At 35.3% G+C, this 27924-nt stretch overlaps 2 protein-coding genes across 2 annotated transcripts; both read left to right on the top strand.

The window, feature by feature from the left end:
* Window positions 1-728: 728 nt before the first annotated feature.
* LOC149828323 (large ribosomal subunit protein uL29-like) lies at window positions 729-27924 on the top strand. The gene is made up of 4 exons (XM_090018155.1): window positions 729-858; window positions 4510-4645; window positions 4835-4991; window positions 27695-27924. The coding sequence occupies exons 1-4, from the start codon at window positions 729-731 to the stop codon at window positions 27767-27769; spliced, it is 498 nt and encodes a 165-aa protein (XP_089874281.1). The 3' UTR covers window positions 27770-27924.
* LOC149828324 (uncharacterized) lies at window positions 12083-13534 on the top strand. The gene is made up of 4 exons (XM_090017372.1): window positions 12083-12413; window positions 12521-12639; window positions 12726-13050; window positions 13143-13534. Exons 1-4 carry the CDS (start codon window positions 12083-12085, stop codon window positions 13310-13312), a joined length of 945 nt encoding a protein of 314 aa, XP_089873498.1. The 3' UTR covers window positions 13313-13534.

Raw genomic sequence — 27924 nt, 5'->3', positions numbered from 1 at the left:
GATTTGCAGACATGCTGCACAATATGAAGACTGCAACAAGAAAAACATATGGCGGGATAGATGATCCACTGCAGTGAAAGGGCCATGGACCTCCTACTATCAAGTCAGATGTTTGGGATGCAATGTGCGACAAGTGGGCTTGGGATGCATTTCGAAACCACTCAGTGAAGGCTTCACAAATTCAAGCGAAAATGCCCGAAGCCCATCTACACACAGGTGGATCTAGGACTTTTGGAAGTCACCAGAAGGAAATGGTAACTCATCAATATATATATATATATATATATATATATATATATATATATATATATATATTGTCAATTTTATAAGTATTGTTGCAAACTTGTTAACTAAATCTTTTATCATTTCACTTCGCAAGAAGCAGGAAAAGGAGGCATTGTGTCATACAAGGATGTGTTTGTTGAAACACATAAACGTAAGACCACAGGAGAGTTCGTATCAGAGAAGGTGAGAGCGACAACGATATGTATTTATTTTGTTAATAAACATTGTAATAGACAAGTTACTATGGATTACGTTATCATAAACATTGTAATTCTTAATTATTAATTCATATTCTAATCATTACATTGTAGGAGTCATACGAGTAGCAAATGGTACAACGATATGACGATGACTCCACTTAGCATCCGCCTTTTGATCCTGCAACATGGGTTACTGTAACCGGTGAACCCAAAAAGGGTCGTGTGTTCGGGTTTGAGAGTAACATGAACACCACACCAGTCATTGCCTTCTGCAGCCCGAGCCCACAGAGTTTTTCTGCCAGCATCAACTCTAAATGTCCTAATGACCCTCTATGTCTTGGGATGGTGTCTGTCAGCGTCTTGAGGACAAAATGTAGTACTTTTTGAATAAAGTCATTCCCAACATTGTCCGTAATGAGTTGTGCAACTTTTTTCAGAACAGAGAAACTTCGTCTACATTCAACATGAGCTTCGGTGCCCGTGAGGTATAAAGTTTTTTTACTGCCTTAAAACACATATGAGCATGATAGAATCACATATTAAGTTTTTTTTTTATTTTATAACACATATGAGCATGATAGAATCATGTATAAAGTTATTTTACTGCCTTAGAACACATATTAGCATGATAGAATCACATACAAAGTTTTTTTACTGCCTTAGAACACATATGAGCATGATAGAATCACGTATGAAGTTTTTTTACTACCTTAAAACACATATGAGCATAATAGAATCACGTATGAAGTTTTTTTACTGATTTAGAACACATATGAGCATGATAGAATCACATATAAAGTTTTTTTACTATCTTAGAACACATATGAGCATGATAAAATCACGTATGACATTTTTTTACTGCCTTAGAACACATATGAGCATGATAGAATCACACATGAAGTTTTTTTACTGCTTTAGAACACATATGAGCACGATAGAATCACATATAAATTTTTTTTACTGCCTTAGAACACATATGAGCATGATAGAATCACGTATGAAGTTTTTTTACTGCCTTAGAACACATATGAGCATGATAGAATCACGTATGAAGTTTTTTTACTGCTTTATAACACATATGAGCAGGATAAAATCACGTATGAAGTTTTTTTACTGCCTTAGAACACATATGAGCATGATAGAATCACGTATAAAGTTTTTTTACTGCTTTATAACACATATGAGCATGATAGAATCACGTATAAAGTTTTTTTACTACTTAAGAACACATATGAGCATGATAGAATCACATATAAAGTTTTTTTACTGCCTTAGAATACATATGAGCATGATAGAATCACATATAAATTTTTTTACTGCCTTAGAACACATATGAGCATTATAGAATCACATATGAAGTTTTTTTACTGCCTTAGAACACATATGAGAATGATAGAATCACGTATAAAGTTTTTTTACTGCCTTAGAACACATATGAGCATGATAGAATCACGTATAAAGTTTTTTTACTGCCTTAGAACACATATGAGCGTGATAGAATCACGTATGAAGTTTTTTACTGCCTTAGAACACATATGAGCGTGATAGAATCACGTATGAAGTTTTTTTACTGCCTTAGAACACATATGAGCATGATAGAATCACGTACGAAGTTTTTTTATTGCTTTATAACACATATGAGCATGATAGAATCACATATAAAGTTTTTTTACTGCCTTAGAACACATGAGCATGATAGAATCACATATAAAGTTTTTTTACTGCCTTTGAACACATATGAACATGATAGAATCACATATAAAGTTTTTTTGCTGTCCTACAATACATATGAGCATGGTAGAATCACATATACAATTTTTTTACTGCCTTTGAACACATATGAGCACGATAGAATCATATATAAAGTTTTTTTTGCTGCTTTATAACACATATGAGCATGATATACTGCCTTATAACACATATGAGCATGATAGAATTACATATAAAGTATAATTTATTTCAGTATATTTTGTTTATCAATACTGACATTTCTTTTCTCATATAGGTTGCTGGCAATAATCAACGTAGTGGAGCTGAAGGGACAAATTGAGACAGTGAACAAGAGGACACACAAAATCTTGGCGATGATTAGATTTATGTGTTGAATTTGTTCTACCTTCTTTTTGTTTCAAAAATGTAAATGTTGAATTGTAAATAATTAGAACTTGCGAATTTATAGTGAATCGATTAATTGTTTCAGTTTCCTTTTATATGTATTTTGATGTATACTTTGTTTTTTATTCACAGGAAATATAAATTATATAGGAAATATAAATTGTATCATGAGAATTTTTTTCTCGATATTTAATTTTCAAATATATATATATATATATATATATTGTGACAAATATATCCGTCGCTAATTACTATAGGTATTGAATTTAGCGATGGATTAGCGACGACTAAAAATCCGTCGCAAAACCAAACATCTACAGAGTAACGATGACCTTGCGACAGATTTTGGCATTCGTTAATCCATCGCAATTTAGCAACGGAACAAACGACATATATATTCTGTCGCTAATTAGCATCGAAAAAATCATGATGTAAGCTATCTGTCACTAATCCGACGCTAATCCATCGCTAAACTGTTTAGCGACGGATTTAGGTCGTCGCTAATCCACAGATTTCTTGTAGTGTGAGCGTATAAAAGAATCATAATGAAAAGTCAATCTAGTTTGTATATAGCTTCATAATAGAAACATATCATGAAGGAAATATCTAGCTAATGTATTTAAAACCTCATGTTGTCATGGCTAAACCCATAATATACGTAAAAAAGTATTATGGTTCACATGATGAAAAACCACATGACTAAGAAGAAAATAACCTATAACATATGCAGAAAACCTCATACTTGAATATAATGATGAAGAAAATCTACATGACTATAAAAAATAACCTATAGCATGTGTGAAAACTTTATATTTAAAATTAAATGATGAAAATTTTGCACGATTACATGATAAATAACCCATAACATGTGAGAAAAACATCATTGATATAACCCACGATATTATGCAAGTTTATTTGGTGCATATTTTATTATAAAATGCTATATATGATACATGATGCATTGGTTATGATACAATATAGGTATTCGTTCTGTATGACCAAGTGAAAGATGCTGGATCTGGTCTCACATGGAAACCCTTACAAGATTGATGGATTCATTAAAAATTATGAAACATGATTATATGACTTTATTGGCTCTATGTAACCAAAAAAATGGTTATAAAGGGAGTATTAGATTTTAAGAGGCACTATATCTAATTAATGGTGTATTAATTTCTATCCTCAAAAATGCCTGTAAATGATGACCATGGCTATGGCAGTTCAATAAGAGAAGACATTCTGTGCTCAGTGAGAGGATTTTGTAGAGCGCCCGGTTAGAGACGGGCTTGAATAGATCAATTGAGAGAGCATGTGTTTGCATATAGATGGAGGTTTGAATCTTACTTTAGTTAGCACATGGCCCATTCGATCGAGTAACTCAATCAATATTAGATTTTGAAACCATTGGGTTTCAACGTTATGCTGTCAATTGGCAGCAAATCATCTTTTTTTTTTTTTGAATATTGACATATAATCCTCTTTTTTTTTTTGTAATATTGGCATATAATCCCAAATAGGGCTCGGATCTGCTTCTTCAAGAGCCCAATCCGCATCACTGGCATGCATGATCGGATCCAGATCCAACCCACTTGCATTACATTGTAAATATATCACAGTTTGAAGTGTAGAAGACTAAGAAGAGTAAATCATCTAAAAACCCTAACGTACACAAAATTTAACTCAATTCTTCCTCGCCCGCCTTCCTCCTCTGCGCGTTGCAGTCCCAACGAGGAGACCTCCGGCGTCGTCACCAACCATTGGTGAGAATCGGCGTCTTTCCATGTAATCGAAATCCCAGATTTCTGTTTCCCGCCTATTTCACCTTCATTTCCTCGTTTGTTTCGCCTCATTTTCTCGCCATTTCTAACCTAAGATTTTTCCCGGTGTTTCATTTCCCTTTTCCCTGAAGCGAGAATCAAGGTTCACGGGCTCAGGGCGAAGACGAAGGCGGATCTCCTGAACCAACTGAAGGATCTGAAGGCTGAGCTCGCTCTGCTCCGCGTCGCCAAGGTCACTGGCGGCGCCCCGAGCAAGCTCTCCAAGATGTAATTCTACTTCCTTCTTCGTCTTGCTTCTTTTCTAGGGTTAATTTTTCACTTCCTTATTCGGCTACATTTGGCATGCGATCCTGCCTTTCGCTGCTCTATTTCGGGTTTCCGGTTTGCTTTGGTTCGTTCGCGTTCTGGGTGATTTTTTTAGAGAGATTTTGAGGGTTTTCTTGTTCGAATTCTTAGAAAGGTGGTGAGGTTATCGATCGCGCAGGTGCTGACGGTCATCTCGCAGAAGCAGAAGGCCGCGCTGAGGGAGGCTTACAAGAAGAAGAAGTATCTGCCGCTCGATTTGAGGCCCAAGAAGACCCGTGTCATCCGCCGGCGCCTTACCAAGCATCAGGTACGACTCTGTGTGTTGTGGCGATGCAAATACATTACAATTAGTAGCAATTGCGGTCCTTTTTTTTGATTTTCTTTTTCAATATGTGTGATTATTAGCAGTTTTTTTGTTATTTTAGGACGTTGTTGTTTTGAAGCAATTGGAATGCAATATTTGAATGCAGAGGAGCGCTGGTTTATGTTGAACGAACTTTTTTCATTTTGAAATACATTCAAGGGGTTGGTTGTTTTTATCGGATGAGAATCATTGTCTCGCCCCAAATGAAAGAACGATTCTCATTGGCTCCATTCCCTCACATCAAAGCAAGCGTGAGAGAATGACTCTCATTTGCAGTGGAAAATGAGAGTTGTTTTCTCGTTTGTGCGTGATTTGAAATTGCAGGGTTCCCCTTGAGATTCCAAATCTCATCTGACTTCGAATTGTCTCCGTTGGGGCAAAGCCAAATGCCCCTAAACATGCTGCACTTTGGAGTTAGTCGGTATATTAGTGCGATGAAATGATCTAAATGAAGCTGTTTGTCTAGCCGTGGTTATGATAGTGTGGTGTATGTGTTGTCCAAATTGTTATAAATTTTCATTCATCTCCTTTTAGATAAGGAGTAAGATGCGAGGGTGGTTTGGGCTTGTGGAGAAGTTGCAATTGCTGCTGGATAAATTGCCACGATTAGTTTCAGATTGGTATAAGTGGTGTTGGCATAGGATATTAAACAGTTTAGTAGGAAAGTTAACTGAAAAACATGCTGGAAAAAACATGCTAAATGAAACATGCTAAATGGGTTTTCAAGTTTTTTTTGGGTTTATTTTTAAATTTTGACGTTGTGGCCTAACTCGATACGATACACACATATCGTGATATGAGTGTGTATCGTATCTATATTGTATGATACAACCCGGTATTGTACCGTATCATATGATACAGGGTGTATCGTATGATATGTGTCTACCACAATTTAAAACGGCCGAAACTCGACCTTTTTTAACTTTGTGTTTTAAAGACCTCCCTAAGGCCGATTTTCTCCTATGTGTAGAGGACTTTAGAGGAGAACCCATACACCCTAAGAAGCGTGAGAGCGATTTAGGGGCCGATTTGTGCGCAAGGGAGAGGGCTTGACACTCAAGTAGTAAGTGAAACCGATTGAAAATTGATTGCAACTATTGCCATCATATTGTTTCTTGTGGTATCTCTCAGTTGAAGCCAATGTTGTCAGTATCAACATCGAACATGTATCGTTTGGCCAACGATTCAGGTGCATCGGCCGATACTGATACTCAAGTGTATCATTTTTAATCAACCAAAAAATAATTAAACAATATTATGTGTCAATCAGAATGTGACACATGTTAAAATAATATTAAAAAAAACCAAAAAATAATTTGAAGCTATTTTTACATTTATTAAAAGATAGCCGATGCACATCGATATTGACAACATTGGTTGAAGCATCATTTAGCCGGAAATGTTGCTCACTGCATGCTAAGGGATTTGCCAGATGCCGTGAAATAGCAATGCCAACAATTACTCATTGGTCTGAGAGAAAAAGACAAAAAAGAGTTGAGTGAGGCAGAAATGGGGGTATGCCCATCCTTGAGATGATGTGTATGATGAAGATGAGCTCCCTACTTTTGATCCCACAACCTCTAGCATAACATCAGGAGAAGAAGAAGATAATGATGATGGTGATCGAGGTTATATTTTTAAAAAACTTGGTTATTTAACACTTAAGTGTTCATAAACTTGGTTATTTTGTTTTTGTTAATGTAATATGAAAGTATGAGTCTTGTGGCTTATTCTTGATTGCAAGATATTTAATATTTTGCATTGTTCTTGTTAGATATGCATGCAATATTATCTATATTAGTTGATGTTTGATGATGTCTTATGCAACTCATAGAGATATAAATGCTTCATATGTGATTTTATGGTTGCATTTTATGCAATTCATCATTGTTTCATATGATATGTTTTTTTTTTTAGATTTCTTGCTAATTTTTTTTTCTGATTTTTCTTGATTTTTTTGAAAAATTTGAAATTTGTTTATTAAAAAATTATATATTTTTACGATATGCTACGTATCTAACTTGGGGCCCTACCGATACGAGTAACGGTATGCTACTTAAACCTTGCTTGGAGCATTTGATTCTGACACATGGGTGGGTTTTGTAAGGTTTGAAAAATCAACGATCCAAAATCTTCTTAAAATTTTAAGGCCACAAATATTATATTTCATCGAAAAATGTGATCTCGGTGATGACTCATGGTAAATCGACAATGCCAAACATATCTATGGGGATAGAATTGTGAAAAAGCATTGGAAAGCCCAAAAAACCCATTTAGCATGTTTCTTTTATCATATTTTATTAATCATGTTTTTATCTCTTTCTCTCTATGTATATATACACACACACCCATCTTTATGGATAGGGAAATATAAGAAAAGCCCTTAATTGTAATCAAGGTGTTTTGTATAATCCAAGACCAAATTCATTGCAAACAAACAATAGCATGAAGATTTTCAACTTATACCAAATGTGTCACAATGATCAACTATTGCAAATTAATATCCATGCCTAAAAGAAATGCTACGCCTCTCGAATTGTGTCAAAGAAAGTGTTCACATTGACACACCATTTAGGGTGTGACTGCGCATTGCGTGGGACACTGGCTCAATCAAACACTAGACACTATTTTTTTCGTTCCAAAAAAAAAGTCCCATAGGGCAGCGTATCATGGACAAGAACAATGTCCTGTCGGTGTTGGATAGTGTGTTTTGTCCAAGCTTGGATGAGCAATCAAACGTCCCCTTAGTATACAACACTATCAAATACATGCAACGTTCCTTGATTCCCAGATACGTCTACTTCCTCAATTCCCTACATCGGTTGGATCAATATGCACGACCCAACACCAGAACATGCAATATCGACCCTTAAACGATTTACACTTGCACTTGCACAAATCAAAAGAAAAATCCCAAAAGATTATCCATTTCAATACCACTAGAAGCATGATGTAATCAATCCTTCATTGAGAAGGTGCCCAGAGGACTCCTTGAGCATCATATGTGGGAAACCTGCAACCCCTGAAAGTCCATCCAATTTGATCTCCATACCCAAACATCTAGCCATATATATATAGAGAGAGCATAAGTTTGCTGTTTTTTTAGTTTGAAATTAACAACCCAAAAGGATCCTTTCTAACAACTCACTGAGTCATTGTTTAATTTTTGTGTTTGCCAAAGCCCATGGACATTGACAAGGCTAGGTCTTATAGGCATTGCAATAGAGGGCTTCACGGACGTCGAGAGGGAGGGCCCAATGACATTGCATCTAAATGCTTCACAATGAGTGGACACCGTGGTTCCACAATCATTGTTGAACAAATTGCATTTTGTCCTCTCTCCCTTGTCCTCTATAAGGTTCACACTGTTCCAACTCGTCATCTCCCTTAGCTAGGCAGTAGGGACAACAAAAGTAATATGTTTTTTGTTTGACTAGTCCTAATCTAGTCCATTTAGTATTTTTTTTTACTTTGACCCTCAAAAATAAGGAAAAAAGGGAAGGATATAGCTCTTTCTCTCTTGGGGGTGGGGGGGATAGGGAAAAAAGAAAGGGTTGCACTCTTCCTCTTTTTGCCAGTGTTGTTAAAAACGCGCCTCAAGGCGCAAAAAGCGCGCCTCTCCTCGAGGCGAGGCCCTTTTCGATTTGAGGCGCACTTAAAAAGCGCAACATCATTAAAGCGTACGCCTCATGCGCCTTGAGGCGTATGCCTTGAGGCGAGGCACACCTCAAAGTGAGGCGCGCATTAAAAATTGGATGGCCCGGACCCGAGTTCGACCCGGATCCGGGCCCGTATTCTCGAAAGATCGAGAACCTGTGTCTTTAAAAAAGACACAGGCGCTTCGGGGCGAGGGAAAGCCCTCGCCCCTTCTCTCTCCACTCTGTCCCCCGCCACTGCTGTCGTCGGCCACCACTCGCCGCCGGCCACCACCCGTCGCCGATCATCGCCTCTTCCACCTTCTTCTTTCCTCTGCTGAGAAGGCATCGACGACCCGCCGCGCCAGCGACTCACAGCCACCGCCGTGTGACCACTCGCCGCCGCCACTGCTGTCGCCGGCCACCACTCGCCACCGGCCACCACTCGCCGCCGGCCACCACCCGTCGCCGATCATCGCCTCTTCCACCTTCTTTCCTCTGCTGAGAAGGCATCGGCGACCCGTCGCGCCAGCGACTCACAACCACCACCGTGCGACCACTCGCCGCTGCCACTGTTGTCGCCGGCCACCACTCGCCGCCGGCGACCTCTGCGTTTTCTGGTGACAGGTAAAGTTCTCTGTTTTTTGAGACATCGTTATCTGAAGGTAACAATTTTCTGGGTTTTCTTCTACCCTTTTCGTTTTTTATTTTGTTTCTCTCTCTTTCTTTCTAGTTGCTTTTCGTGATTTATACGTAGATGTGTTTGTTTCTGAACAATATGTTCCTTTGTTTTTATGTTATTTTGCATCTAAATATGAATGAAATGATACCATTTTTATCTTTAAATGTAATTGGTATGTTTTCTTTCCCCTATTGACTGATTTCGTTCATTAGAATTAGTGAGTTCCTCTTTTTATTAAGTTTCATCTTTCTTTTTTTTTGGTGTTGATTTGTGTGAACTCATCTGATTCAGATATTTTAAGTTTAATTAAAATATGTATTTTTTATCCCTGTCGAATTGCTGGAATCAAAAGATCTCAGTCCTCTGATTGAGAATTTTCCATATATTCCCCCTTATGTTTTTTTCCCCTGTTGACTGATTTCGTTCATTAGAATTAGTGGGTTCCTCTTTTTATTAAGTTTCATCTTTTTTTTTTGGTGTTGATTTGTGTGAACTCATCTGATTCAGATATTTTAAGTTTCATTAAAATATGTATTTTTTATCCCTGTCGAATTGCTGGAATCAAAAGATCTCAGTCCTCTGATTGAGAATTTTCCATATATTCTCCCTTTCTTATGTTAAGCATCTGAAATATTCGAACATAATGGTGACCTCTGTTTAGCATATTCAATATATGTTTTTTTTTTCGGCATTTTCACAATTTCTTGGGGTTGATCTCCTGAGAAGTTCTTGATATACCTTCTTGTTGAATTCTAGGGATGGTTATTTTGTTGGTTTAACATGCTCTTCTTTCTTCGAAAAAAAGGAAGACAAATTCAATATATGTTTTTTTTCCGGCATTTTCACAATTTCTTGGGGTTGATCTCCTGAGAAGTTCTTGATATACCTTCTTGTTGAATTCTAGGGATGGTTATTTTGTTAGTTTAACATGCTCATCTTTCTTCGAAAAAAAGGAAGACAAATTTCGTTGGTGTTTTATTTGTGTTTTTAAGGATATTTTTTGTCTTTTGTTGGTGTTTTTTTGTGATGGTATTCATTTCAATCGATGCAAAATTTGTTTGGAGTGCCTTGGAGTTGGTTGGTGTTTTCTTTTTGTTTTTTAGAAGAAATCTGGGATCCAAACTACCTCCACTCTATCTCTACTATGTGTGTGTGTGGCTATAAGTGTGCATTATTGAATGAACTTTGAGACCCAATTAAAAATCTGACCTAATTATATTTATTATTTTTTTTCTTGTCAATTATGTTTTTTTCTAGGATTCGTATATAGCTTATACACCAAGATTGTCTATTTTGCATTTGTTTTCATGTAATGTGGTCAGCAGAATGCATGATGTTAATATATATTTTGTGTTATGTATTTTTGCAGTTGAACAATGACAAAAGATGTAGGATGGGATCATGGAGTTAAAGTTCCAAATCCTACTAAAGATCCCAAACTCGTAGGACATGTAATTTGCAATTACTGTCATAAAGAGACTACAAGAGGCATCTATAGGCTAAAACATCACTAGCATGGTGTAAGCATGTGCGAAGTGGTTCCACCTGACGTAAAAAGATTTTTTCAGAATCATCTAAAGGATCAGAGGCTAAAGAAAGAAGAGTTAGAACAAAACAAGTTGGATATCGGGAGAAGTGTTTATTTTGGATCATCAACCAACGATAATGTGAATAAAGAAGCTAGTGGATCAGGTAGTGATGCAAAAACAAGTGCAGCTGGTTCTATGGACCTTTTTGTGAACAAAGAAGCACGACAAACCACAATAAACACTGCTTTCAAAAGGGATGAAAGAAAAAATGTATGTCGTGCCATTGGTAGATTTTTTTATGCAAATGCCTTATCATTTAATCTTTGCAACAGTCCATATTTTGGTGCAATGGTAGAAGCTATTGCAAATTATGGGCGAGAGTTCAAACCACCTTCTTATCATGAGATCATAACGTGGATTTTGAAGGACGAGGTAGATTGTACTCATGAAATTTTGAAAGAGTTCAAAAAAGAGTGGACAAAGGTTGGTTGCAGTATTATGGCAGATGGTTGGACAAATGAGAAAGGAAAAAACTTAATTAATTTTCTTGTGAACAGCTCATCTGGGACAGTATTTTTGAAGTCCGTTGACATCAGCGGCATGGAAAAAACTGGTGCAAATTTGTGTAAGTTGTTTGAAGAAGTTGTTAAAGAAGTTGGTGAAAGTAATGTGGTGCAATTCATTACAGATAATGCACCAAATTATGTGGCAGCTGAAAATATGTTAACAGCAGGAAAAACATGTTTTTGGACACCATGTGCAGCCCACAGTTTGGATCTTATGTTAGAAGATATTGGAAAGATATCAATTTTTAAAGATACAGTGAAAAAGGCAAAAAAAATTACAAGATACATTTATAGTCATGCATGGGTATTAAATTTAATGAGAAAATTCACAAAGAAGAAAGAACTTCTGCGTCCAGCCGTCACTCGTTTTGCCACAACATATCTTACACTTCATAGTATTGGATGTTATAAGAAAGAGTTAAAGTCGATGTTCTTATCTTCAAATTTTAGAACATCTAATTACTATAAGAAATTTGATACTAAGAACATTTCTTATATTGTTCTTAATGATCATAAGTTTTGGGCTGCCATATCATATGCAATTAAAGCTACACTACCTCTCGTGAAAGTGTTGCGACTCGTTGATGCAGACGAGCCTGCTATGAGATTTTTGTATGAGGCAATGGATAGAGCGAAGGAGGAAATTGCTTCAAACCTTGACAATGTCCAAAGAAAATATAAACCTATTTGGGATATCATTGATAGACGATGGGACTTGCAACTTCATAAGTCTTTGCATGCAGCTGCCTATTATTTAAATCCACATTTTCATTATGCTGACAACTTCAACCCTGATGGAGAAGTTATGTGTGGCTTTTATGATTGTGTTGAAAAATTAGTTTCTGATGCAAATATTCGGTTGAAAATTACAACACAAATCGATGCATTTAAAAAGGCAAAGGGCTTGTTTGGCAGAGAGGCAGCTGTTACAACAAGAAAATTAAAAAGTCCTGGTAAGTTTGCAATTATGTTGTTATTTGTCAATATTTTTTTTATGTTTTTGTTAATTATGGCATTCTTAATGTTTTTATCAATTTTTTATTATTTTATTTGAATGCAGCTGATTGGTGGAGTTCATTTGGGCACGAAAATCCTGAGTTGATGAATTTTGCAATTCGAATTTTAAGTTTGACATGCAGTGCATCGGGCTGTGAGAGGAATTGGAGTACTTTCTCATTGGTTTGTGACTTTGTATTTTATTTTTGAAATACATTTTTATATATTTAATTATCTTATATTTGATTATCAATGATTTGAAATTATAGGTGCATACAAAACGAAGGAATAAACTTGAACAAGAGAAGATGAATGCATTGGTTTTTGTAATGTACAATATGAAATTAAGAGAGAGAAATATGAAGAGGAGGGCTACCAAAGACTCTATATGTCTAGATCATATAGACTCAAACGATGAGTGGATTGTGGAGAAGGAAGATCCAGTGTTGCCAAGTGATCCCAATTGGTTGGAGGATTTATGGTTGGATCCGAACTTCGACATAAATGCCATTGAGCATGTGCCTATTGAAAAAGTCACTTCACCTCATGTTTCACAAAGTGGTTCTAGGCAAGACATGTCTTCAAGAGATCGAGGTAAAGTTATATTCCTTTTACCTAGCTATGAATATAAATGTATTTTTTTAATTACATAACATAAATATTTGATACATGATTTTTTATTGAAGGAAAAAGAAAAGCAAAAGAAGTAATTGAGGACGTGGATGAAGAAAGTGTAGATGATGAAGAGTCAGAGAATGAAGATGAAGAAGAACCTATTTATATGGATTCTTCAGATGATGATATTGAAGACTTAAATATTGATGATGACGAGACACAACAAGAGCCTAGGCCCTAATTCATATCATAGAGCTATTGGCCATTTATATGTTTTTTGGGACTTTCAGTTGTAATTGTGAATGTTAACACTTTCATTTTGAAGAATTCTGGACAAATACATTAACATTTGGTTGTTAATGTTAACATGCATTTTTTAATTATGACATGATGTTGTTAGTGCTAATATGCATTTTGTTGTTAATGTTAGTTTTTTATTGAATGAATGCTCATATTTATGCAATTAGATACTTATATAGATCAAGTTGTTGCATTACTGTTACTTTTACATGTTAATCTCATATTTTTTTCGTATTTATTTGAGATTTTTTATTTCGTGTTGGTTGGCGCTTCATCAATAAAGCATTTCTTATTTATTTATAATTTTAGATTATTTTTATAGTTTTTTTTAAGTTAAAATTTTTTTTGAGGCTTACGCTTTGCGGCTCGAGGCTTACGCTTTGCGCCTCGAGGCTTACGCCTCGCCTCAGATTTTGGTGGAGCGCCTCGCTACGCCTCAACGCTTTTCACAACATTGCTTTTTGCCCTTTCTTTAGGGTCAAACCAATGTTGTGAGAAGCGTTGAGGCATAGCTTGTCACACAGACACTCTATTTTGCCCTTCGTACCCGTGTCGACACCTGGACACACCATTTTACCCTATGTATATACATGTTTGTATTCAATTTATAATTTATAATTATATTTCCAGTTTATAACTTTATATTTTCAATATATAATATATATTTTAGATATAATATATATATTTAGATTATATTCAATTTATTTTGTATTTATGTAATATTTAATATATATAGTCATGTCCCCGTGCCCACATTTTTTGTAATTGCCACATCATACCCTTCGTACCCGTACCCAAGTGACAAGCCCAAAAATTGAAGCGAGGCATAAAATGTAACCCTCAAAATATTTTTTAAAAACTTAAAAAACCAGGTAGTTAAGGAAGCTGATTGGTGTCTCGAAGATGATTCAGAATCAATGTGGAGTAAGATAGCGGGTGGCATGAGAAAGTTGGCTAAGGAGGTATTGGGTGGGTCTAAAGGTGGTGCACCGCTAGGTAAGGATACATCATGGTGGAACAAGGATGTCAAATTAGCTATTAAGGTTAAAAGAGAGTGTTATAGAAATCTAAGAGTCATGATAATGAGAATTTAGAGAAGTATATGATAGCAAAGAAGGAAGCTAAAAAAATAGTTCGAAACGCTAGGGATAAGGTATATAAGGAGGTTTATGACAAGTTGGATACCAAAGAGGGCGAGAAGGATATTTATAGGCTAGATAGGAAATTGAGGGATCTGGTTATGGTTAGATGCTCTACAAACATTCCTTGTTTAGCTCATTTCAGTGCTCACCACTTAATTCTAGGATCTATCCTATGTCTATCCCTTTTGCGGCATTGTCTAATTCTAAGATCTAAAATTAAGACTCTATGTTGTGTAGCTAGACTTTCTCCCGGTATAACCTTACAATCGATGCAACAACTCCTATCTCTCTTTCTAAGTAGGAAAAAAATCTATCTAACTCGTATTAACCCCACTTTTAAATGTTACTAGGTGAGACTCCCTCTTCCTAAACCAAGTGTTTGCTAAGATCATATCATAGGACAAACTAAAATCTAAAATCCTTTCTCCACTTTCGTTTCTTTCTCCTATACCATAGCCTCCATGGATACTCTCAAATCCATCCCTACTAATGCCTACATGTCCATTAAGGTCACCGCCGAGGAAAAGCTTTTCTCCATGGGATATCCCTTGTACTACTATATCTAAATCTTTCCAAAATTGACGCTTAATGGAATCATCTAAACCTACTTGAGGTGCATAAACACTAATAATATTAATAATATCCATACCTAATACTAATTTAATAAGTAAAATCCTATCACCCTTCCTACTGACCTCAACTACATTATCTATAAACTCACGACTCATAACAATCCCTACTCCATTCCTATTCGTATTTATTCATGTATATCAAATCTTATATCCCTAAGGTTTTATCATTTTTGCTTTCTCACCTACCCATTTGGTCTATTGTAGACATAAAATATCAATCTTTCTCCTACATATAACATCTACTAACTCTACCAACTTACCAGTTAAAGACCCTATGTTCCAAGCGGCTAACCTAATTTTATGGTCTTGGACTAACTTCTTTACCCCCCACCCATCCAACAAAGTGAGGGAACCCTTGCCTATTTGACACCACACTCGGGCGTCGGTGTGATGCGTCGCTTCTGGGCGACGACCTAGCAACCCTTGCCCATTTATCACTGCCTCTGGGCCTATAGAGTACAACGTGTCGCTCAGTAGGGAACACCCCAACGAAATTCTCATATTGGTTCATATTCATATGGTATGGCTAAGTTTTTATGCTGGCTGTCACTGGCCTACCACAACCCTCCTCCTTTATCCAGGCTTGGGACCGGAGTGTATAACTAAATAGTTATACACAGGCGGAGTTATTTAAATAAAACAATAAAAAATGATAAAAACATTAGTAATGTCACAACTCCTTTGCCTTTTTAAATGCATTGATTTAATAAAAAAATAATAAAAATATTGCAAACTTAACAAGACTTTTTAGTTTTCTTGTTGTAATGACTGCCTATCTGCCAAACAACCCCTTTGCCTTTTTAAATACATCGATTTGTGTTGTAATTTTCAATCGAACATTTGCATGACTTCTCTATCAGAAACCATTTTTTCAACACAATAATAAAAAATACTCATGACTTCTCTATCTAGGTTGAGGTTGTCATGGGGGATTTAAATAATATGCAACTGCATGTAAAGGCTTATGAAGTTGTAAGTCCCATCGTCTCTCAATGGTGTACCAAATAAGTTTATATTTGCTTTCCATATTATCAAGATTCGAAGCAATTTCTTTTGCTCTATCCATTATCTCATACAAAACTATCATAGCAGACTCGTACATATTCACTAATCACAACACTTTCACGAGAAGAATCGTAACTTTAATTGTATAAGATATGACATCCCAAAACTTATGATAATTAAGAACAATACAAATAATGTTCTTAGCATCCGCGTTCTTATAATAATTAGATGATCTAAAAGTTGAAGACAAAAATATCAACTTCAACTCTTTGTTGTAACATCCAATACTATGAAGTGTGAGATATGGTGACGACTGGACGTAGAATTTTCATCTTTTTTGTTAACTTTATCATCAAATTTAATATTCATGCATGACTAAAGATATATCTTGTAATTTTTTTGCCCTTTTTGTTGTATCTTTAAAGATTGATATCATTCCAATATCTTCTAACATCAAATTCAGACAATGCACCACACATGGTGTCCAAAAATATGTTTTACTTGTTGTCAATATATTCTCAGCTGCCATATAATTTGGTGTATTATCTGTAATGAATTGCAATACATTCTCTTCATGAACTTCTTTAACAACTTTTTTAAACAACTTATACAAATTTTCAACTATGTTTGCCATGCGATTGGATGATGAAAATTTATTTTGGTTCGATAATGTGAATGTCATTGGATCAAATACTTTGGCCATAGACCAATTTATGATCAAAGAAGCATGACAAACCATAATTAATACGATATTCAAAAGGGATGAGAGAAAAGACATGTGTCGTGCCATTAACATTTTTTTATGCCAATGCGCTTTCATTCAATCTTTTCAGCAATCTTTATTTTGGTTCAATGTTAGAAATTGTTGCAAATTATGGGCGAGGGTTCCAACCACATTCTTACCACGAGATCAAAGCGTAGATTTTGAAGGATAATTTGGACTCTACACATGAAACATTAAATGAGTTAAAAAAATGGCCCAAATTTGGTTGCAGTATTATGGCAGTGGGTTGGACAAACGAAAAAAGAAAAAAATTAATTAATTTTATTATGAACAAGTCATTAGAGACAATATTTTTTTAATTTAGTTGGCATCAGTGACGTAAAAAACAACTAAAATTTTTGTTAGTTGTTTGAAGAAGTTGTTAAAGAAGTTCATAAAGAGAATGTAGTGCAATTTATTACAGATAATGCACCAAAATATGTGGCAGCTGAGAACATGTTGACAACAGGTAAAACATATTTTTGGACACCATGTGCGGCGCATTGCTTGGATCTGACATTAGAAAATATTAAAAAAGTATAAAATTTTAAAGATACAATAGAAAAGTCCAAGAAAATAATAAGATATATCTATAGTTATGCATTAGTATTAAATTTAATGAGAAATATGACAAAGAAGAGAGAAATTCTACGTCTAGTCGTCACTCATTTTGTTACATCATATCTCACGCTTCATAATATTAAATGTTGCAAGAAAGTGCTGAAGTTGATATTTTTGTCTTCATATTTTAGATCATTTAATCACTATAAGAAGGCGGATGCTAAGAACATTGCTCATATTGTTCTTAATTATCATGAGTTTTGGGATGTTATATCTTATGTAATTAAAGCTACGTTGCTTCTCGTAAAAATATTGCGATTAGTGGATGCGAATGAGCCTACTATAAAATTTTTGTATAAGGCAATGGATAGAGTAAATGAGGAAATTGCTTCGAATCTTGGTAACGTGGATGACTAATATAAACTTATTTGGGACACCATTGACAGATTGTGAGACTTGTAACTCTATAAGCCTTTGCATGCAGTCGCCTATTATTTAAATCATCAATTTCATTATGTTGACAACTTAACTTATATTGAGGAATTATGAGTGTTTTTTATGATTGTGTTGAAAAATTGATTTATGATTCAAATATTCGATTGAAAATTGTAATGTAAATCGATGCATTTAAAAAAAGCAAAGATGCCTATTATTTAAATCATCAATTTCATTATGTTGACAACTTAACTTATATGGAGAAGTTATGAGTGGTTTTTATGATTGTGTTGAAAAATTGGTTTATGATGCAAATATTCGATTGAAAATTGTAATGCAAATTGATGCATTTAAAAAAAACAAAGGTGTTATTTGGCAGAGAGACAACCATTACAATACGAAAAATAAAAAGTCTTGGTAAGTTTGTAATGTTTTTATTGTTTTTTTATTAAATCAATGCATTTAAAAAGGAAAAGGGCTTGTAACATTATTCATGTTTTTATTATTTTTTATTGTTTTATTTAAATGCAGTTGATTGGTGTTCATTTGAACACAAAAATTCTGAATTGATGAATTTTGCAATTTGAATTCTAAGTTTGACCTGCAGTGCATTGGGTTATGTGAGAAATTGAAGTATCTTCTCATTGATATGTGACTTTGTATTTTGTTTTTGAAATACATTTCTATATGTTCAATTATTTTATAATTGATTATCAATGATTTGAAATTATAATTACATTCAAAACAGATGAATAAACTTGAACAAAAGAAGATGAATGCATTGGTTTTTGTCATGTATAATATGAAGTTAAGAGAGAAAAATATGAGGAAAAAGGCTACCAAATACCTTATATGTTTAGATCATATAGACTCAGATGATGAGTGAATTGTTGAGCATGAAGATCCCGTATTGCCTAGTGATCCCAATTGGTTGGAAGATTCAAGGTTGGAATCGAACTTCGACTTAAACGCCATTGAACATGTGCATATTGAAGAATATATTTCATATCATGATTCACAAAATGGTTCTAAGACAGGACATCACATGCTCCAGGTAAAATTATATTCCTTTTACTTGCTATTAATGTAAATATATATTTTTAATTTTATTCAATAAGTATTTAGTATATTATTTATTGAAGGAAAAAAAAAGTGATTGAGGATGTGGAGGAAGAAAATGCCGATGATGGTGAGACATATAATGAGGATGAACGAGAACATGTTTATATTCATCTCTTAGATGATGACATTGAAGGCTTGGATATTGAGGATTATGAGACACATGAGCCTAGAGCCTAATTTATATCATAGGACTATGTTTTCTAGGTCGTTCATTTGCACTTGTGAATGTTGTAGACTTGTAATATTCTTGTTTTGTAGAGTTTTGAACAAATACATTAACATTTGGTTATTAATGCTAATATACAGAAAATTTTCGGATGATCCTGAAAATTTTGATTGTTAGTGATTCTAGTAATTTTTTTTATTGAATGCTTATATTTTATTTCTTAGATACTTACATAGATCAAGTTATTGCATTAATGTTACTTTTACATGTTAATCTCATATTTTTTGGTATATATTTGAGATTTTTTATTTCTTATTGGTTGTTGCTTCATCGATAAAACATTTTATTTATCTGTGTTTGTAGATATTTTTAAAGGATTTTGTAAAGGTTTTTTAAATTTCTTTTGTGATATACGCTTTACACCTAGAGGCTTACGCTTTGCGTCAGGTTTTGGTGGACTGCTACGCTACGCATCAGCGCTTTTCACAACATTGAATGAGACCAAACAACTCAACAAATTCACCCTTGAATTGCCTCTTTCATTCCTTCCTAAGAACTTCACATATTGGAGTAGAGAAAGTGAGAATGTAAGAGAGAAGAGCTCTTGAAATCAATGATGAAAATGGTGAATGTATTGGGTTTATATAGATCCTAGCCTAATAGGTAGGTATTAAGACCAAACTGACTAGTATAGATATAGAAAACAGCTAGCCAAGATGGCCAGGTGGGTTAGGTGTGGTCAACAACGCAATTTGGCAGTCAACACTCCAAATTGCCCCTAAAAATCCTAAAAGGTTCAAGAATTAGGCTGGTCAATGGTCACTTATTTGGTTGATAAGGATATATTAAAGGGTGAGAGTTGGACTATTTGACCGTCAAGGTTGTGCTCTCTAGAATGTTGAATGGTTATGGTTGTGCTCTATGTAGTCAAACACGCCGACTAGGCGCCTAGTCGGGCTAGTCGTAAAGAAACTTATGAATCAGTATGATTCCTAGTTTACCCCAATAGGGGAACTCACTTTCCCGACTAGGCGCCTAGTTGACGCTTAAACTTCCCTCTCCTAGGTGCTAGGGCAATTACGTTTAATGTTTATTTTTTTTATTTTACAACAAAAGGGTGGGGTGGGGTGGGGGGGTTATTTATAAACCTTTTTTTTCCTCTCTATTTGTTGCGCTCGTAGGCTCGACCACCCTTGCCTTGCACCTTTGCCCACCGTCGTCTCCCTCTGCCATCGCTCCAGGTACGCCTCTGCCTCTTCTTCTTCTCTTTGTCTCCGTCTCTCTTCCCCTTCCTCCTCCTCTTCTTCTTCGTCTCTCTGCTTTCTCCGTCTCTTCTTCTTCTCTCTGTCTCTCTTTCTCTCCCCTTTCCCTTGCCTCTTTTTCTTCTCTCACCCTTCCTCCACCTCTTCTTCTTCTCTCTGTCCGTCTGTCTATGTCTATCTTTCTCTCCCTCTTCCTCCACATCTTCTTCTTCTCTCTTTGTCTCTGTCTATCTTTCTCTTTCCCCTTCCTCCGCTTCTTCTTCTTCTCTCTCTGTCCCTATCTTTCTTTCTCTCTCCCCTTCCTTTGCCTCTTCTTCTTCTTGTCTCTTTGTCTCCTGTCTCCGTGTCTGTCTCTCTTTCTCTGCAACTAGTTTTCCTTTTTGTTGTAAATGACAGATTAATATATGAAATTTTTTATACATGAATTGTCCATGTATTTAAGCTATTCTTTTAGGGACTGTATCATATTATACTTGTTATGGACAATTTTGTTGTTAGTAATTCATACATTGTCAAATAAGTCTTTTTTGCTTGCAGATGACTTTTTGTTGTATCATTTTAATGTTTGCAGGCACTATTTGTAGTGCAATAATCATGACATAATTGTATGAATTGAATGTGGTGTTACCTTTATGTCATGCTCATCTTGTCCATCTTTTAATGGAAGAACAAAAAAGGTTCTTTTGTTTTTTTTTGTGTATGTGTTTTAAGAATTCAGATTATGTTTAAATTGCATAGCTTTTGTTGATATTGGCAATTGTTTGCTTGTTTATTAAATTATTCTTAATTTTTGGGCAGGTTTTGTAATATAACAATTAACAGGTTTACTATGCTTCCTGATATTAGTATTTTGTACTTTGTGCATTTGTTGATTAATTTTATGTTGGATACATTTTTGCTGTCAGTCTTAATTATATTTGTGGAGGTTTTGTAATATAATGTTTACTATGCTTGACGATTGCAATATCTTATGCTTTGTGCATTTGTTGTTGATTAATTTTATTTTGGATACATGTTTGCTATTAGTTTTAGCACTTTATTTTAAGAATTTAGATTATTTTTAAATTATTTGGCATTTGTTGATATTCATAGTTGTTTGCTTTGCTTATTCAATTGTTTTTAATATTTGGGCAGGTTTTATAATGTTCAACATGGTTTTTCGGTCTATTGCTTATTGTCGATTAATTTTATGTTGCATAAAGTTCATTTTTTTTACAGTGGGACACTAGGATACCATTTTTTAATGAATACAAAATCTGTCACTTGGGTATGGGTGTGGTTACTGGTATGGGTGCAGGTATGACAAGGCAATTCCAAAAAATGTTGGTACGAGGATATGGCTATATATATTAACAACAACAACAACAACAACAACAACAACTACACCTTCATCCCAAAACAATTGGGGTTGGCGATATGAACCAACAAAGAAAATAATTATGGGTCTTCCACATGAATCCTTCTTCTTCATTCATTTCTATCCAATGCCATGTCCTCGGTGAGGTTCAAAGCATTCATATCCTTTCTTATCACCTCCATCCATGTCTTCCTAGGCCTACCCCGACCTCTTTTAACTAATAAATTTTCCCATTTCTCCATTCTTCTAACTGAAGCATCATCAGGCCTTCGTCGAATATGTCCAAACCACCGTAAACGATTCTCTCTCATCTTATTTTCAATGGGTGCAACGCCTACCTTCTTACGTATTTCCTCGTTCCGAATCTTATCTTTTATTGTATTTCCATACATCCATCTCAGCATACGCATCTCAGCGACACTCATTTTTTGAATATGATGTCTCTTGGCAGCCCAACATTCCGTACTATATAGTAAAGCGGGCCTAATAGTCGTCCTATAAAACTTTCCCTTCAACCGCAATGACATTCTACGATCGCACAACACTCCAGTTGCATTTTTCCATTTCATCCACCCAACCTTTATCCTATGATTTACATCTCCATCAATTTCTCCATACTTTTGAATGATAGATCCCAAATATTTGAAAGAATCATCCACCGGTATTTCGTGCTCACCAAGCTTCACTACACTCCCATCACTACTTTGTTGCTTACTAAATTGACATTCCATGTATTCTGTCTTACTCTTACTCAACTTAAAACCTCTTGCTTCCAATGTCTGTCTCCATAATTCTAACTTAGCATTAACCCCAACTCTAGACTCATTAATCAAAACAATATCATCAGCAAACAACATACACCACGACACATTTTCTTGAATTGATCTCGTAAGCTCATCCATCATTATAGCAAATAGGAAAGGGCTTAAAGCAGATCCTTGATGTAACCCAACCGTTATAGGAAAATTGGTTGTCACCCCTCTACAAGTGCGGACATTGGTTACTACTCCTTCATACATATCTTTAATTATATTAATGTACTTGAGAGAAACACCTTTCTTTATCATTGTCCACCAGAGAACGTCCCTATGTACTCTATCGTAAGCCTTCTCCAAATCAATAAAAACCATATGCAAATCTTTGTTCCTCTTTCTATTTCTCTCAATAAGATGTCTAAGAAGATGTATAGCTTCCATAGTTGATCTTCCAGGCATAAAACCAAATTGATTTTCCGATATCATGACAATCTTCCTCAACCTAGACTCAATCACCCTCTCCCAAAGTTTCATAGTATGACTCATGAGTTTTATACCACGATAGTTTGTGCAATCTTGTATATCACCCTTATTCTTATATAGAGGCACCAAAGTACTCTTCACATAAATACAAAATAAATTTAAAGAATCAAATTCCATTGTTCCAACAAGGCAACGACATAAATTAATTTAACATTTAACATTTAACAACCAACTAAACTAGTAACATGCTAACAACTTTTATTCAAAGAATCAAAATTCAAGAATTGAGAAACAACAAGGTACAACTAACAAATTAACAATTGAAGAAACAAGTTATAACAAGCTAATAGCAATTTCAGATAATAATACCTAACAATTAGCACTTAGCAAACAAAAATATAGAAAGGCATTCATAAATATAATATCAACTATCAAGTTAACAAATAACAAACTTAAAAAAACAAAAAGGTCCAAAATTCCAAAAGGCCATAACAAAAAAAGTCATGGCTAGTCTGTTTCTTCATCACCCGTATCAATTGATGATGGAAGAACATGATCATCTAATTCCATGCTCAAAGTTTCAAAGTCATGATTCCCTTCTAAATCAAAATTTTCAACATTAACGTTCCAAAACTCAACTTGGTGTTCGCTTGTCTGCAAAGAAATTAAATTATTATGTATTAAATATGCAATAAAAGTATAATACTTGATATACAAACTACAAAGAAGTAAATAAAAAAATTTATAATTTAGATACTTATATTCTCCTTTACTTCGTGAAAGTAATCAGAGGTTAGAAATTAGAATGCCTAAACAACAAATCTTTTGTGCTTGTTTCTTTTAATGTTGTAAATTTTTACTGAATAGAAACTGAATATAAAGTTATAAAATGAAAATATAAATTATAAACACTGAAAATATATACTAAATATGAACTGAATATAAATTGAAAACATAAACTGATGTAAATTATAATTTGAAAATATAAACTAAATATATGAAAATATAATTTAAAAATACCCTAAAAAAAGAGAAGGATGTTGCTCTTACCTCTTCATCGCCTGCTGGAATGTTGCTGGAGGTGAGCTCCTTCAAGTGACCTTGCAGTCGGAGAGAGAGAGAGAGAGAGAGAGAGAGAGAGAGAGAGAGAGAGAGAGAGAGAGAGAGAGAGAGAGAGAGAGTTGAGGGTTTGGCCAAGGCAGATTTTAAGAAAATATTTCGGGTTTGTATTGGACCCTACCCGCGGCATACCCGCACTGCGCCCGGTACCCATTCCTGTGTCGACATGGGTACGTCGATTGTTTTGGCTTGTCTCAGTTTCGTAGTAAAAATTATTTTTGAATATTTAATATTAAAATTGTTTTTATTGAAATAAAATTAAATGTAATAAAACTTATTTCAAAAATTAAAATAATATCGTACATGTCGGTGTCCGAGCATATCCGCTCATGTCACTAGGGACACGTAGCCAAAGTGGCGTATCATCTACACCTACCTGGGCTGGGAATCAAGCCAGTAAACTACTTGTTCGGCTTGGTTTTGGCTCGCGAGCCGAGCCACAAGCAGCTCGCTAACAAAAAACAAGTTGAGCACGTACAAATGGTGCTTGGCTCAGCTTGACTCGTGTAAGCTAGTAAGATTATAAAATATACAATTTATGTGCAGCATGTATTATAAAAAGTAGTTTTGTACAGTTGGTTAGACCACAAGGCATGTGAAAGAGAGGTTGAGGTTAAAATCCCATCGTTGACAACAATATCTTTCATATAATTTTTTTTTACACAAGCCAGCTTGTGGCTCAGCTCAGCTGACTCAAACTTGGCTCAGAATCGGGCTTCGCTCCTCTACCTACGAGCACGAGCCGAGCTTGAACAAGGTGAGCTCGGCTTGTTTACCAACCCTACACCTACCTCACTAGAAGGCAAAAACTGTTGACTCTACCTCATAGTATGAAAAGGCAAAAACTGCTGACTCTACCTCATGGTATGAAAAAGTACAAGAATACCCATATAAAGAATAAAATGTACATATACGTAGGGAGGTAGCATACAAAACAGTAATACATATATTACATCTATCTTAACTGTAAGATACACTTTATATTAGGATGTGTCATAAGTGTAAAAATCTCTATACAAAGAGACTTTGTGTATAAACACAATGCTAGAAACACAAAGAGTGCACAAAGGCACAAAGGAGAACACTCACAAGTGCACAAAGGCATAAAAAATATAAGCTTTGATATATGAAATCCCAAAAGGGGCTTTATGAAAAACATAGGTTAAAAGGGGGTAACACCCCATATTTATAATACAAGGGAGAGAGGGAATGAGGGAGTCGTTGGGCTCCCAACGGCTCTAAATAGAGCCGTTGGGGGTCCAACGACTCTCTCTACTTTATGCTTTTTGACTTAGGTCAAAAAAGCATAAAGCCAAATAAGTCCAAAAATAAACTAAAAAAGAAAAAAGAAACGTAATCTAGTTAAATAAACTAACCTAATCCTAACTAAACTTTAAAAGTAAACTAAAACTATGAGATTACATATTAAATTATGTTACATTTTAACATTAAGATGCATATCAATATCCTCTGATACATAGGGTACACATGCAATATCCCTTTGAAACTAGTTTCAGGAGCCTATTGTGTCGGTTATTGCCTGAAAAAGTGTAGTGACTTTTACAAGCTTGCCCTCACGTGAAAGGGAGAATGACGATCACCATTTCTGAAATAGAAGTTCAATGAGTGATCCTATTTGGTATTAAAATCAAAGAAAAAAAAAGAAAAAAAGGATCAAACCTGTCATTTGTGGCTCACAACACAAACTTGCACTGATGTGTGTGTGTGTGTGTGTGTGTGAGAGAGAGAGAGAGAGAGAGAGAGAGAGAGAGAGAGAGAGAGAGAGAGAGAGAGAGAGAGAGAGAGATGGCTTTGGCTGGGTTGAAGGGCAGATTCTTTGATCTGAGCAAATGCTAGGTGGCTCGAGCACCTTGATTTTGGCTGGTTGAAGGGAGAAGACTTTGGCTAGACCAAATGTTGGGTGGTCCTCGTGATAAATTTCTTTCCCAGGGTTTTTAGAAAAATGAGGGGGAGTAGCTGGGAAGGCAAAGCTCTAAACAGGTCATCAAAATGGAGGCCTTTTGAGTGTTCAAACAAAGAAAGGGGGAGTAGCTGGGAAGGCAAAGGGTTTTTAGAAAAATGATATATCAAACTCTTTGACTCATGTTCTGGATGAGTCTATAGAAAACTCGGGCAAGTGTAATTGATTTTTTTGACTCTGCAGGTATCCGAACCATGGGAAGGCAAAGGTTTTTTTAGAAAAATGATATATCAAACTCTTTGATTCATGTTCCAGATGAGTCTATAGAAAACTCGGGCCAGTGTAATATAAAAAGAGTTACATTGATTTTTTGACTCTGCAAGGATCCAATCCGTGGTGACATGCCCTGAGTCACGAGTTTATTCATCGAGTTTCCAGACCATGCCTATAGCAGTTGAGGAGTTCTTTGATACAAATGGTGAATGATGTCTTTCCCATGAATTGGAGGTTGCACTATGTTAGACAGTGGGTATTTTTGGCAGAATGTAACAGAAAGTTGTTGAACTGATGTCGTTATGCTGAATTGGTCTACTGATAATATTAATTATGCAAATAAAATCTGAAGGATTTCTGTCTCAAAGATGCTACTTTTTATTCTAAAACTTTAAGATATTCTTTTCATATAGAGTCATTTATCTCTGAGTGGTCTACTAAGTGCTACTACACATTCACAGGCCTACGAGTAATGCTAAATTAACTAATATTTTGTTGTATGGAATACATAAACAAGTAAACAACTTTACCAGCTCGCTGTATATTGCAGTTGTTTCTGGTAGTGTTTGTAATTTTTCATGATTTTATCTGCAATGCTGTTCAATTTTCGTATAGTTGTTTAATTTGCTGTGGTATGCGGTTGTGCTCTGAGAGTAATATACCAATGCCTTAAAATAATTTGTGCATGCAATAACTCATAAGAAAAGGTGCATCTGGAATCGAGTGTTAACAGATTGTAACTTCTACATGCAGCATCAGTTATAAACAAAATCATTTCTGTGTTTTGACCTAATTGGCCTTATGAAGCCCTCTAACATAAGAATTATATATATATATATAGGAGCACCTACACCCACCTAGTAGTAATCACAAATTTTCGTAATTTTTAAGTATTTTTGGTTGATCTAACCATACGGATATGTACATACATTAGTGGAAGCCAGTTTTGGATTATGTGACATGTATTTTGGCTTTGTATGGTCTTCAAAATCAACACCTCACAATGCACCAAATTTTTGTGATTTCAGAATTTGTAAATTTTATGTTAGAAAAACATGATTGAGGGTATGGTTCCTATCAAATAAACTGTGCTGAATACATCTGAGGTCTGATTGAGTAGATGCAGCCTATACCCAAGGTTTCTACTAGATGGTTGTAGGTGGTCTGGGAGCACCCCATCCCTATAATTACTAATTTGTGTGTGTGTGCGGGCGTGTTCTTGTGTGTGCATCCATGTGCGTGCTGGACACGCTTTCTCACACAACACTTAACTATGGTGCTCTTTTTTGTTGGTTAAATTCATTAGAATATGGCTTTACAAGCGCAGGCATCCTTGAAGACAGAGTGTGAGAAGAAAAGGGAGAAGTACTTCCCAATGAGGAAGTTTGCAATCAAGGTGTAGTAGGTATATGAACTTTAGAGCTGTCATTTGCTTTTAGCCAAGGAACTAAATATATCTCAGTTTTGTGGTTCACTGAAATGCTTCTCTGAGTATTCTTGCCCCTCTGGCTTATAGCAACTGGAGCTTGTATGCAAGAATTCCTTTCTTTAATTCAT

This window comes from Nuphar pumila, chromosome 9 (assembly GCF_984573655.1).
Source record: "Nuphar pumila chromosome 9, dmNupPumi1.hap1.1, whole genome shotgun sequence".
Taxonomy (NCBI): domain Eukaryota; kingdom Viridiplantae; phylum Streptophyta; class Magnoliopsida; order Nymphaeales; family Nymphaeaceae; genus Nuphar; species Nuphar pumila.
Note: the sequence above shows the minus strand (reverse complement) of the source record. Positions and strands in the feature narration are given on the sequence as shown.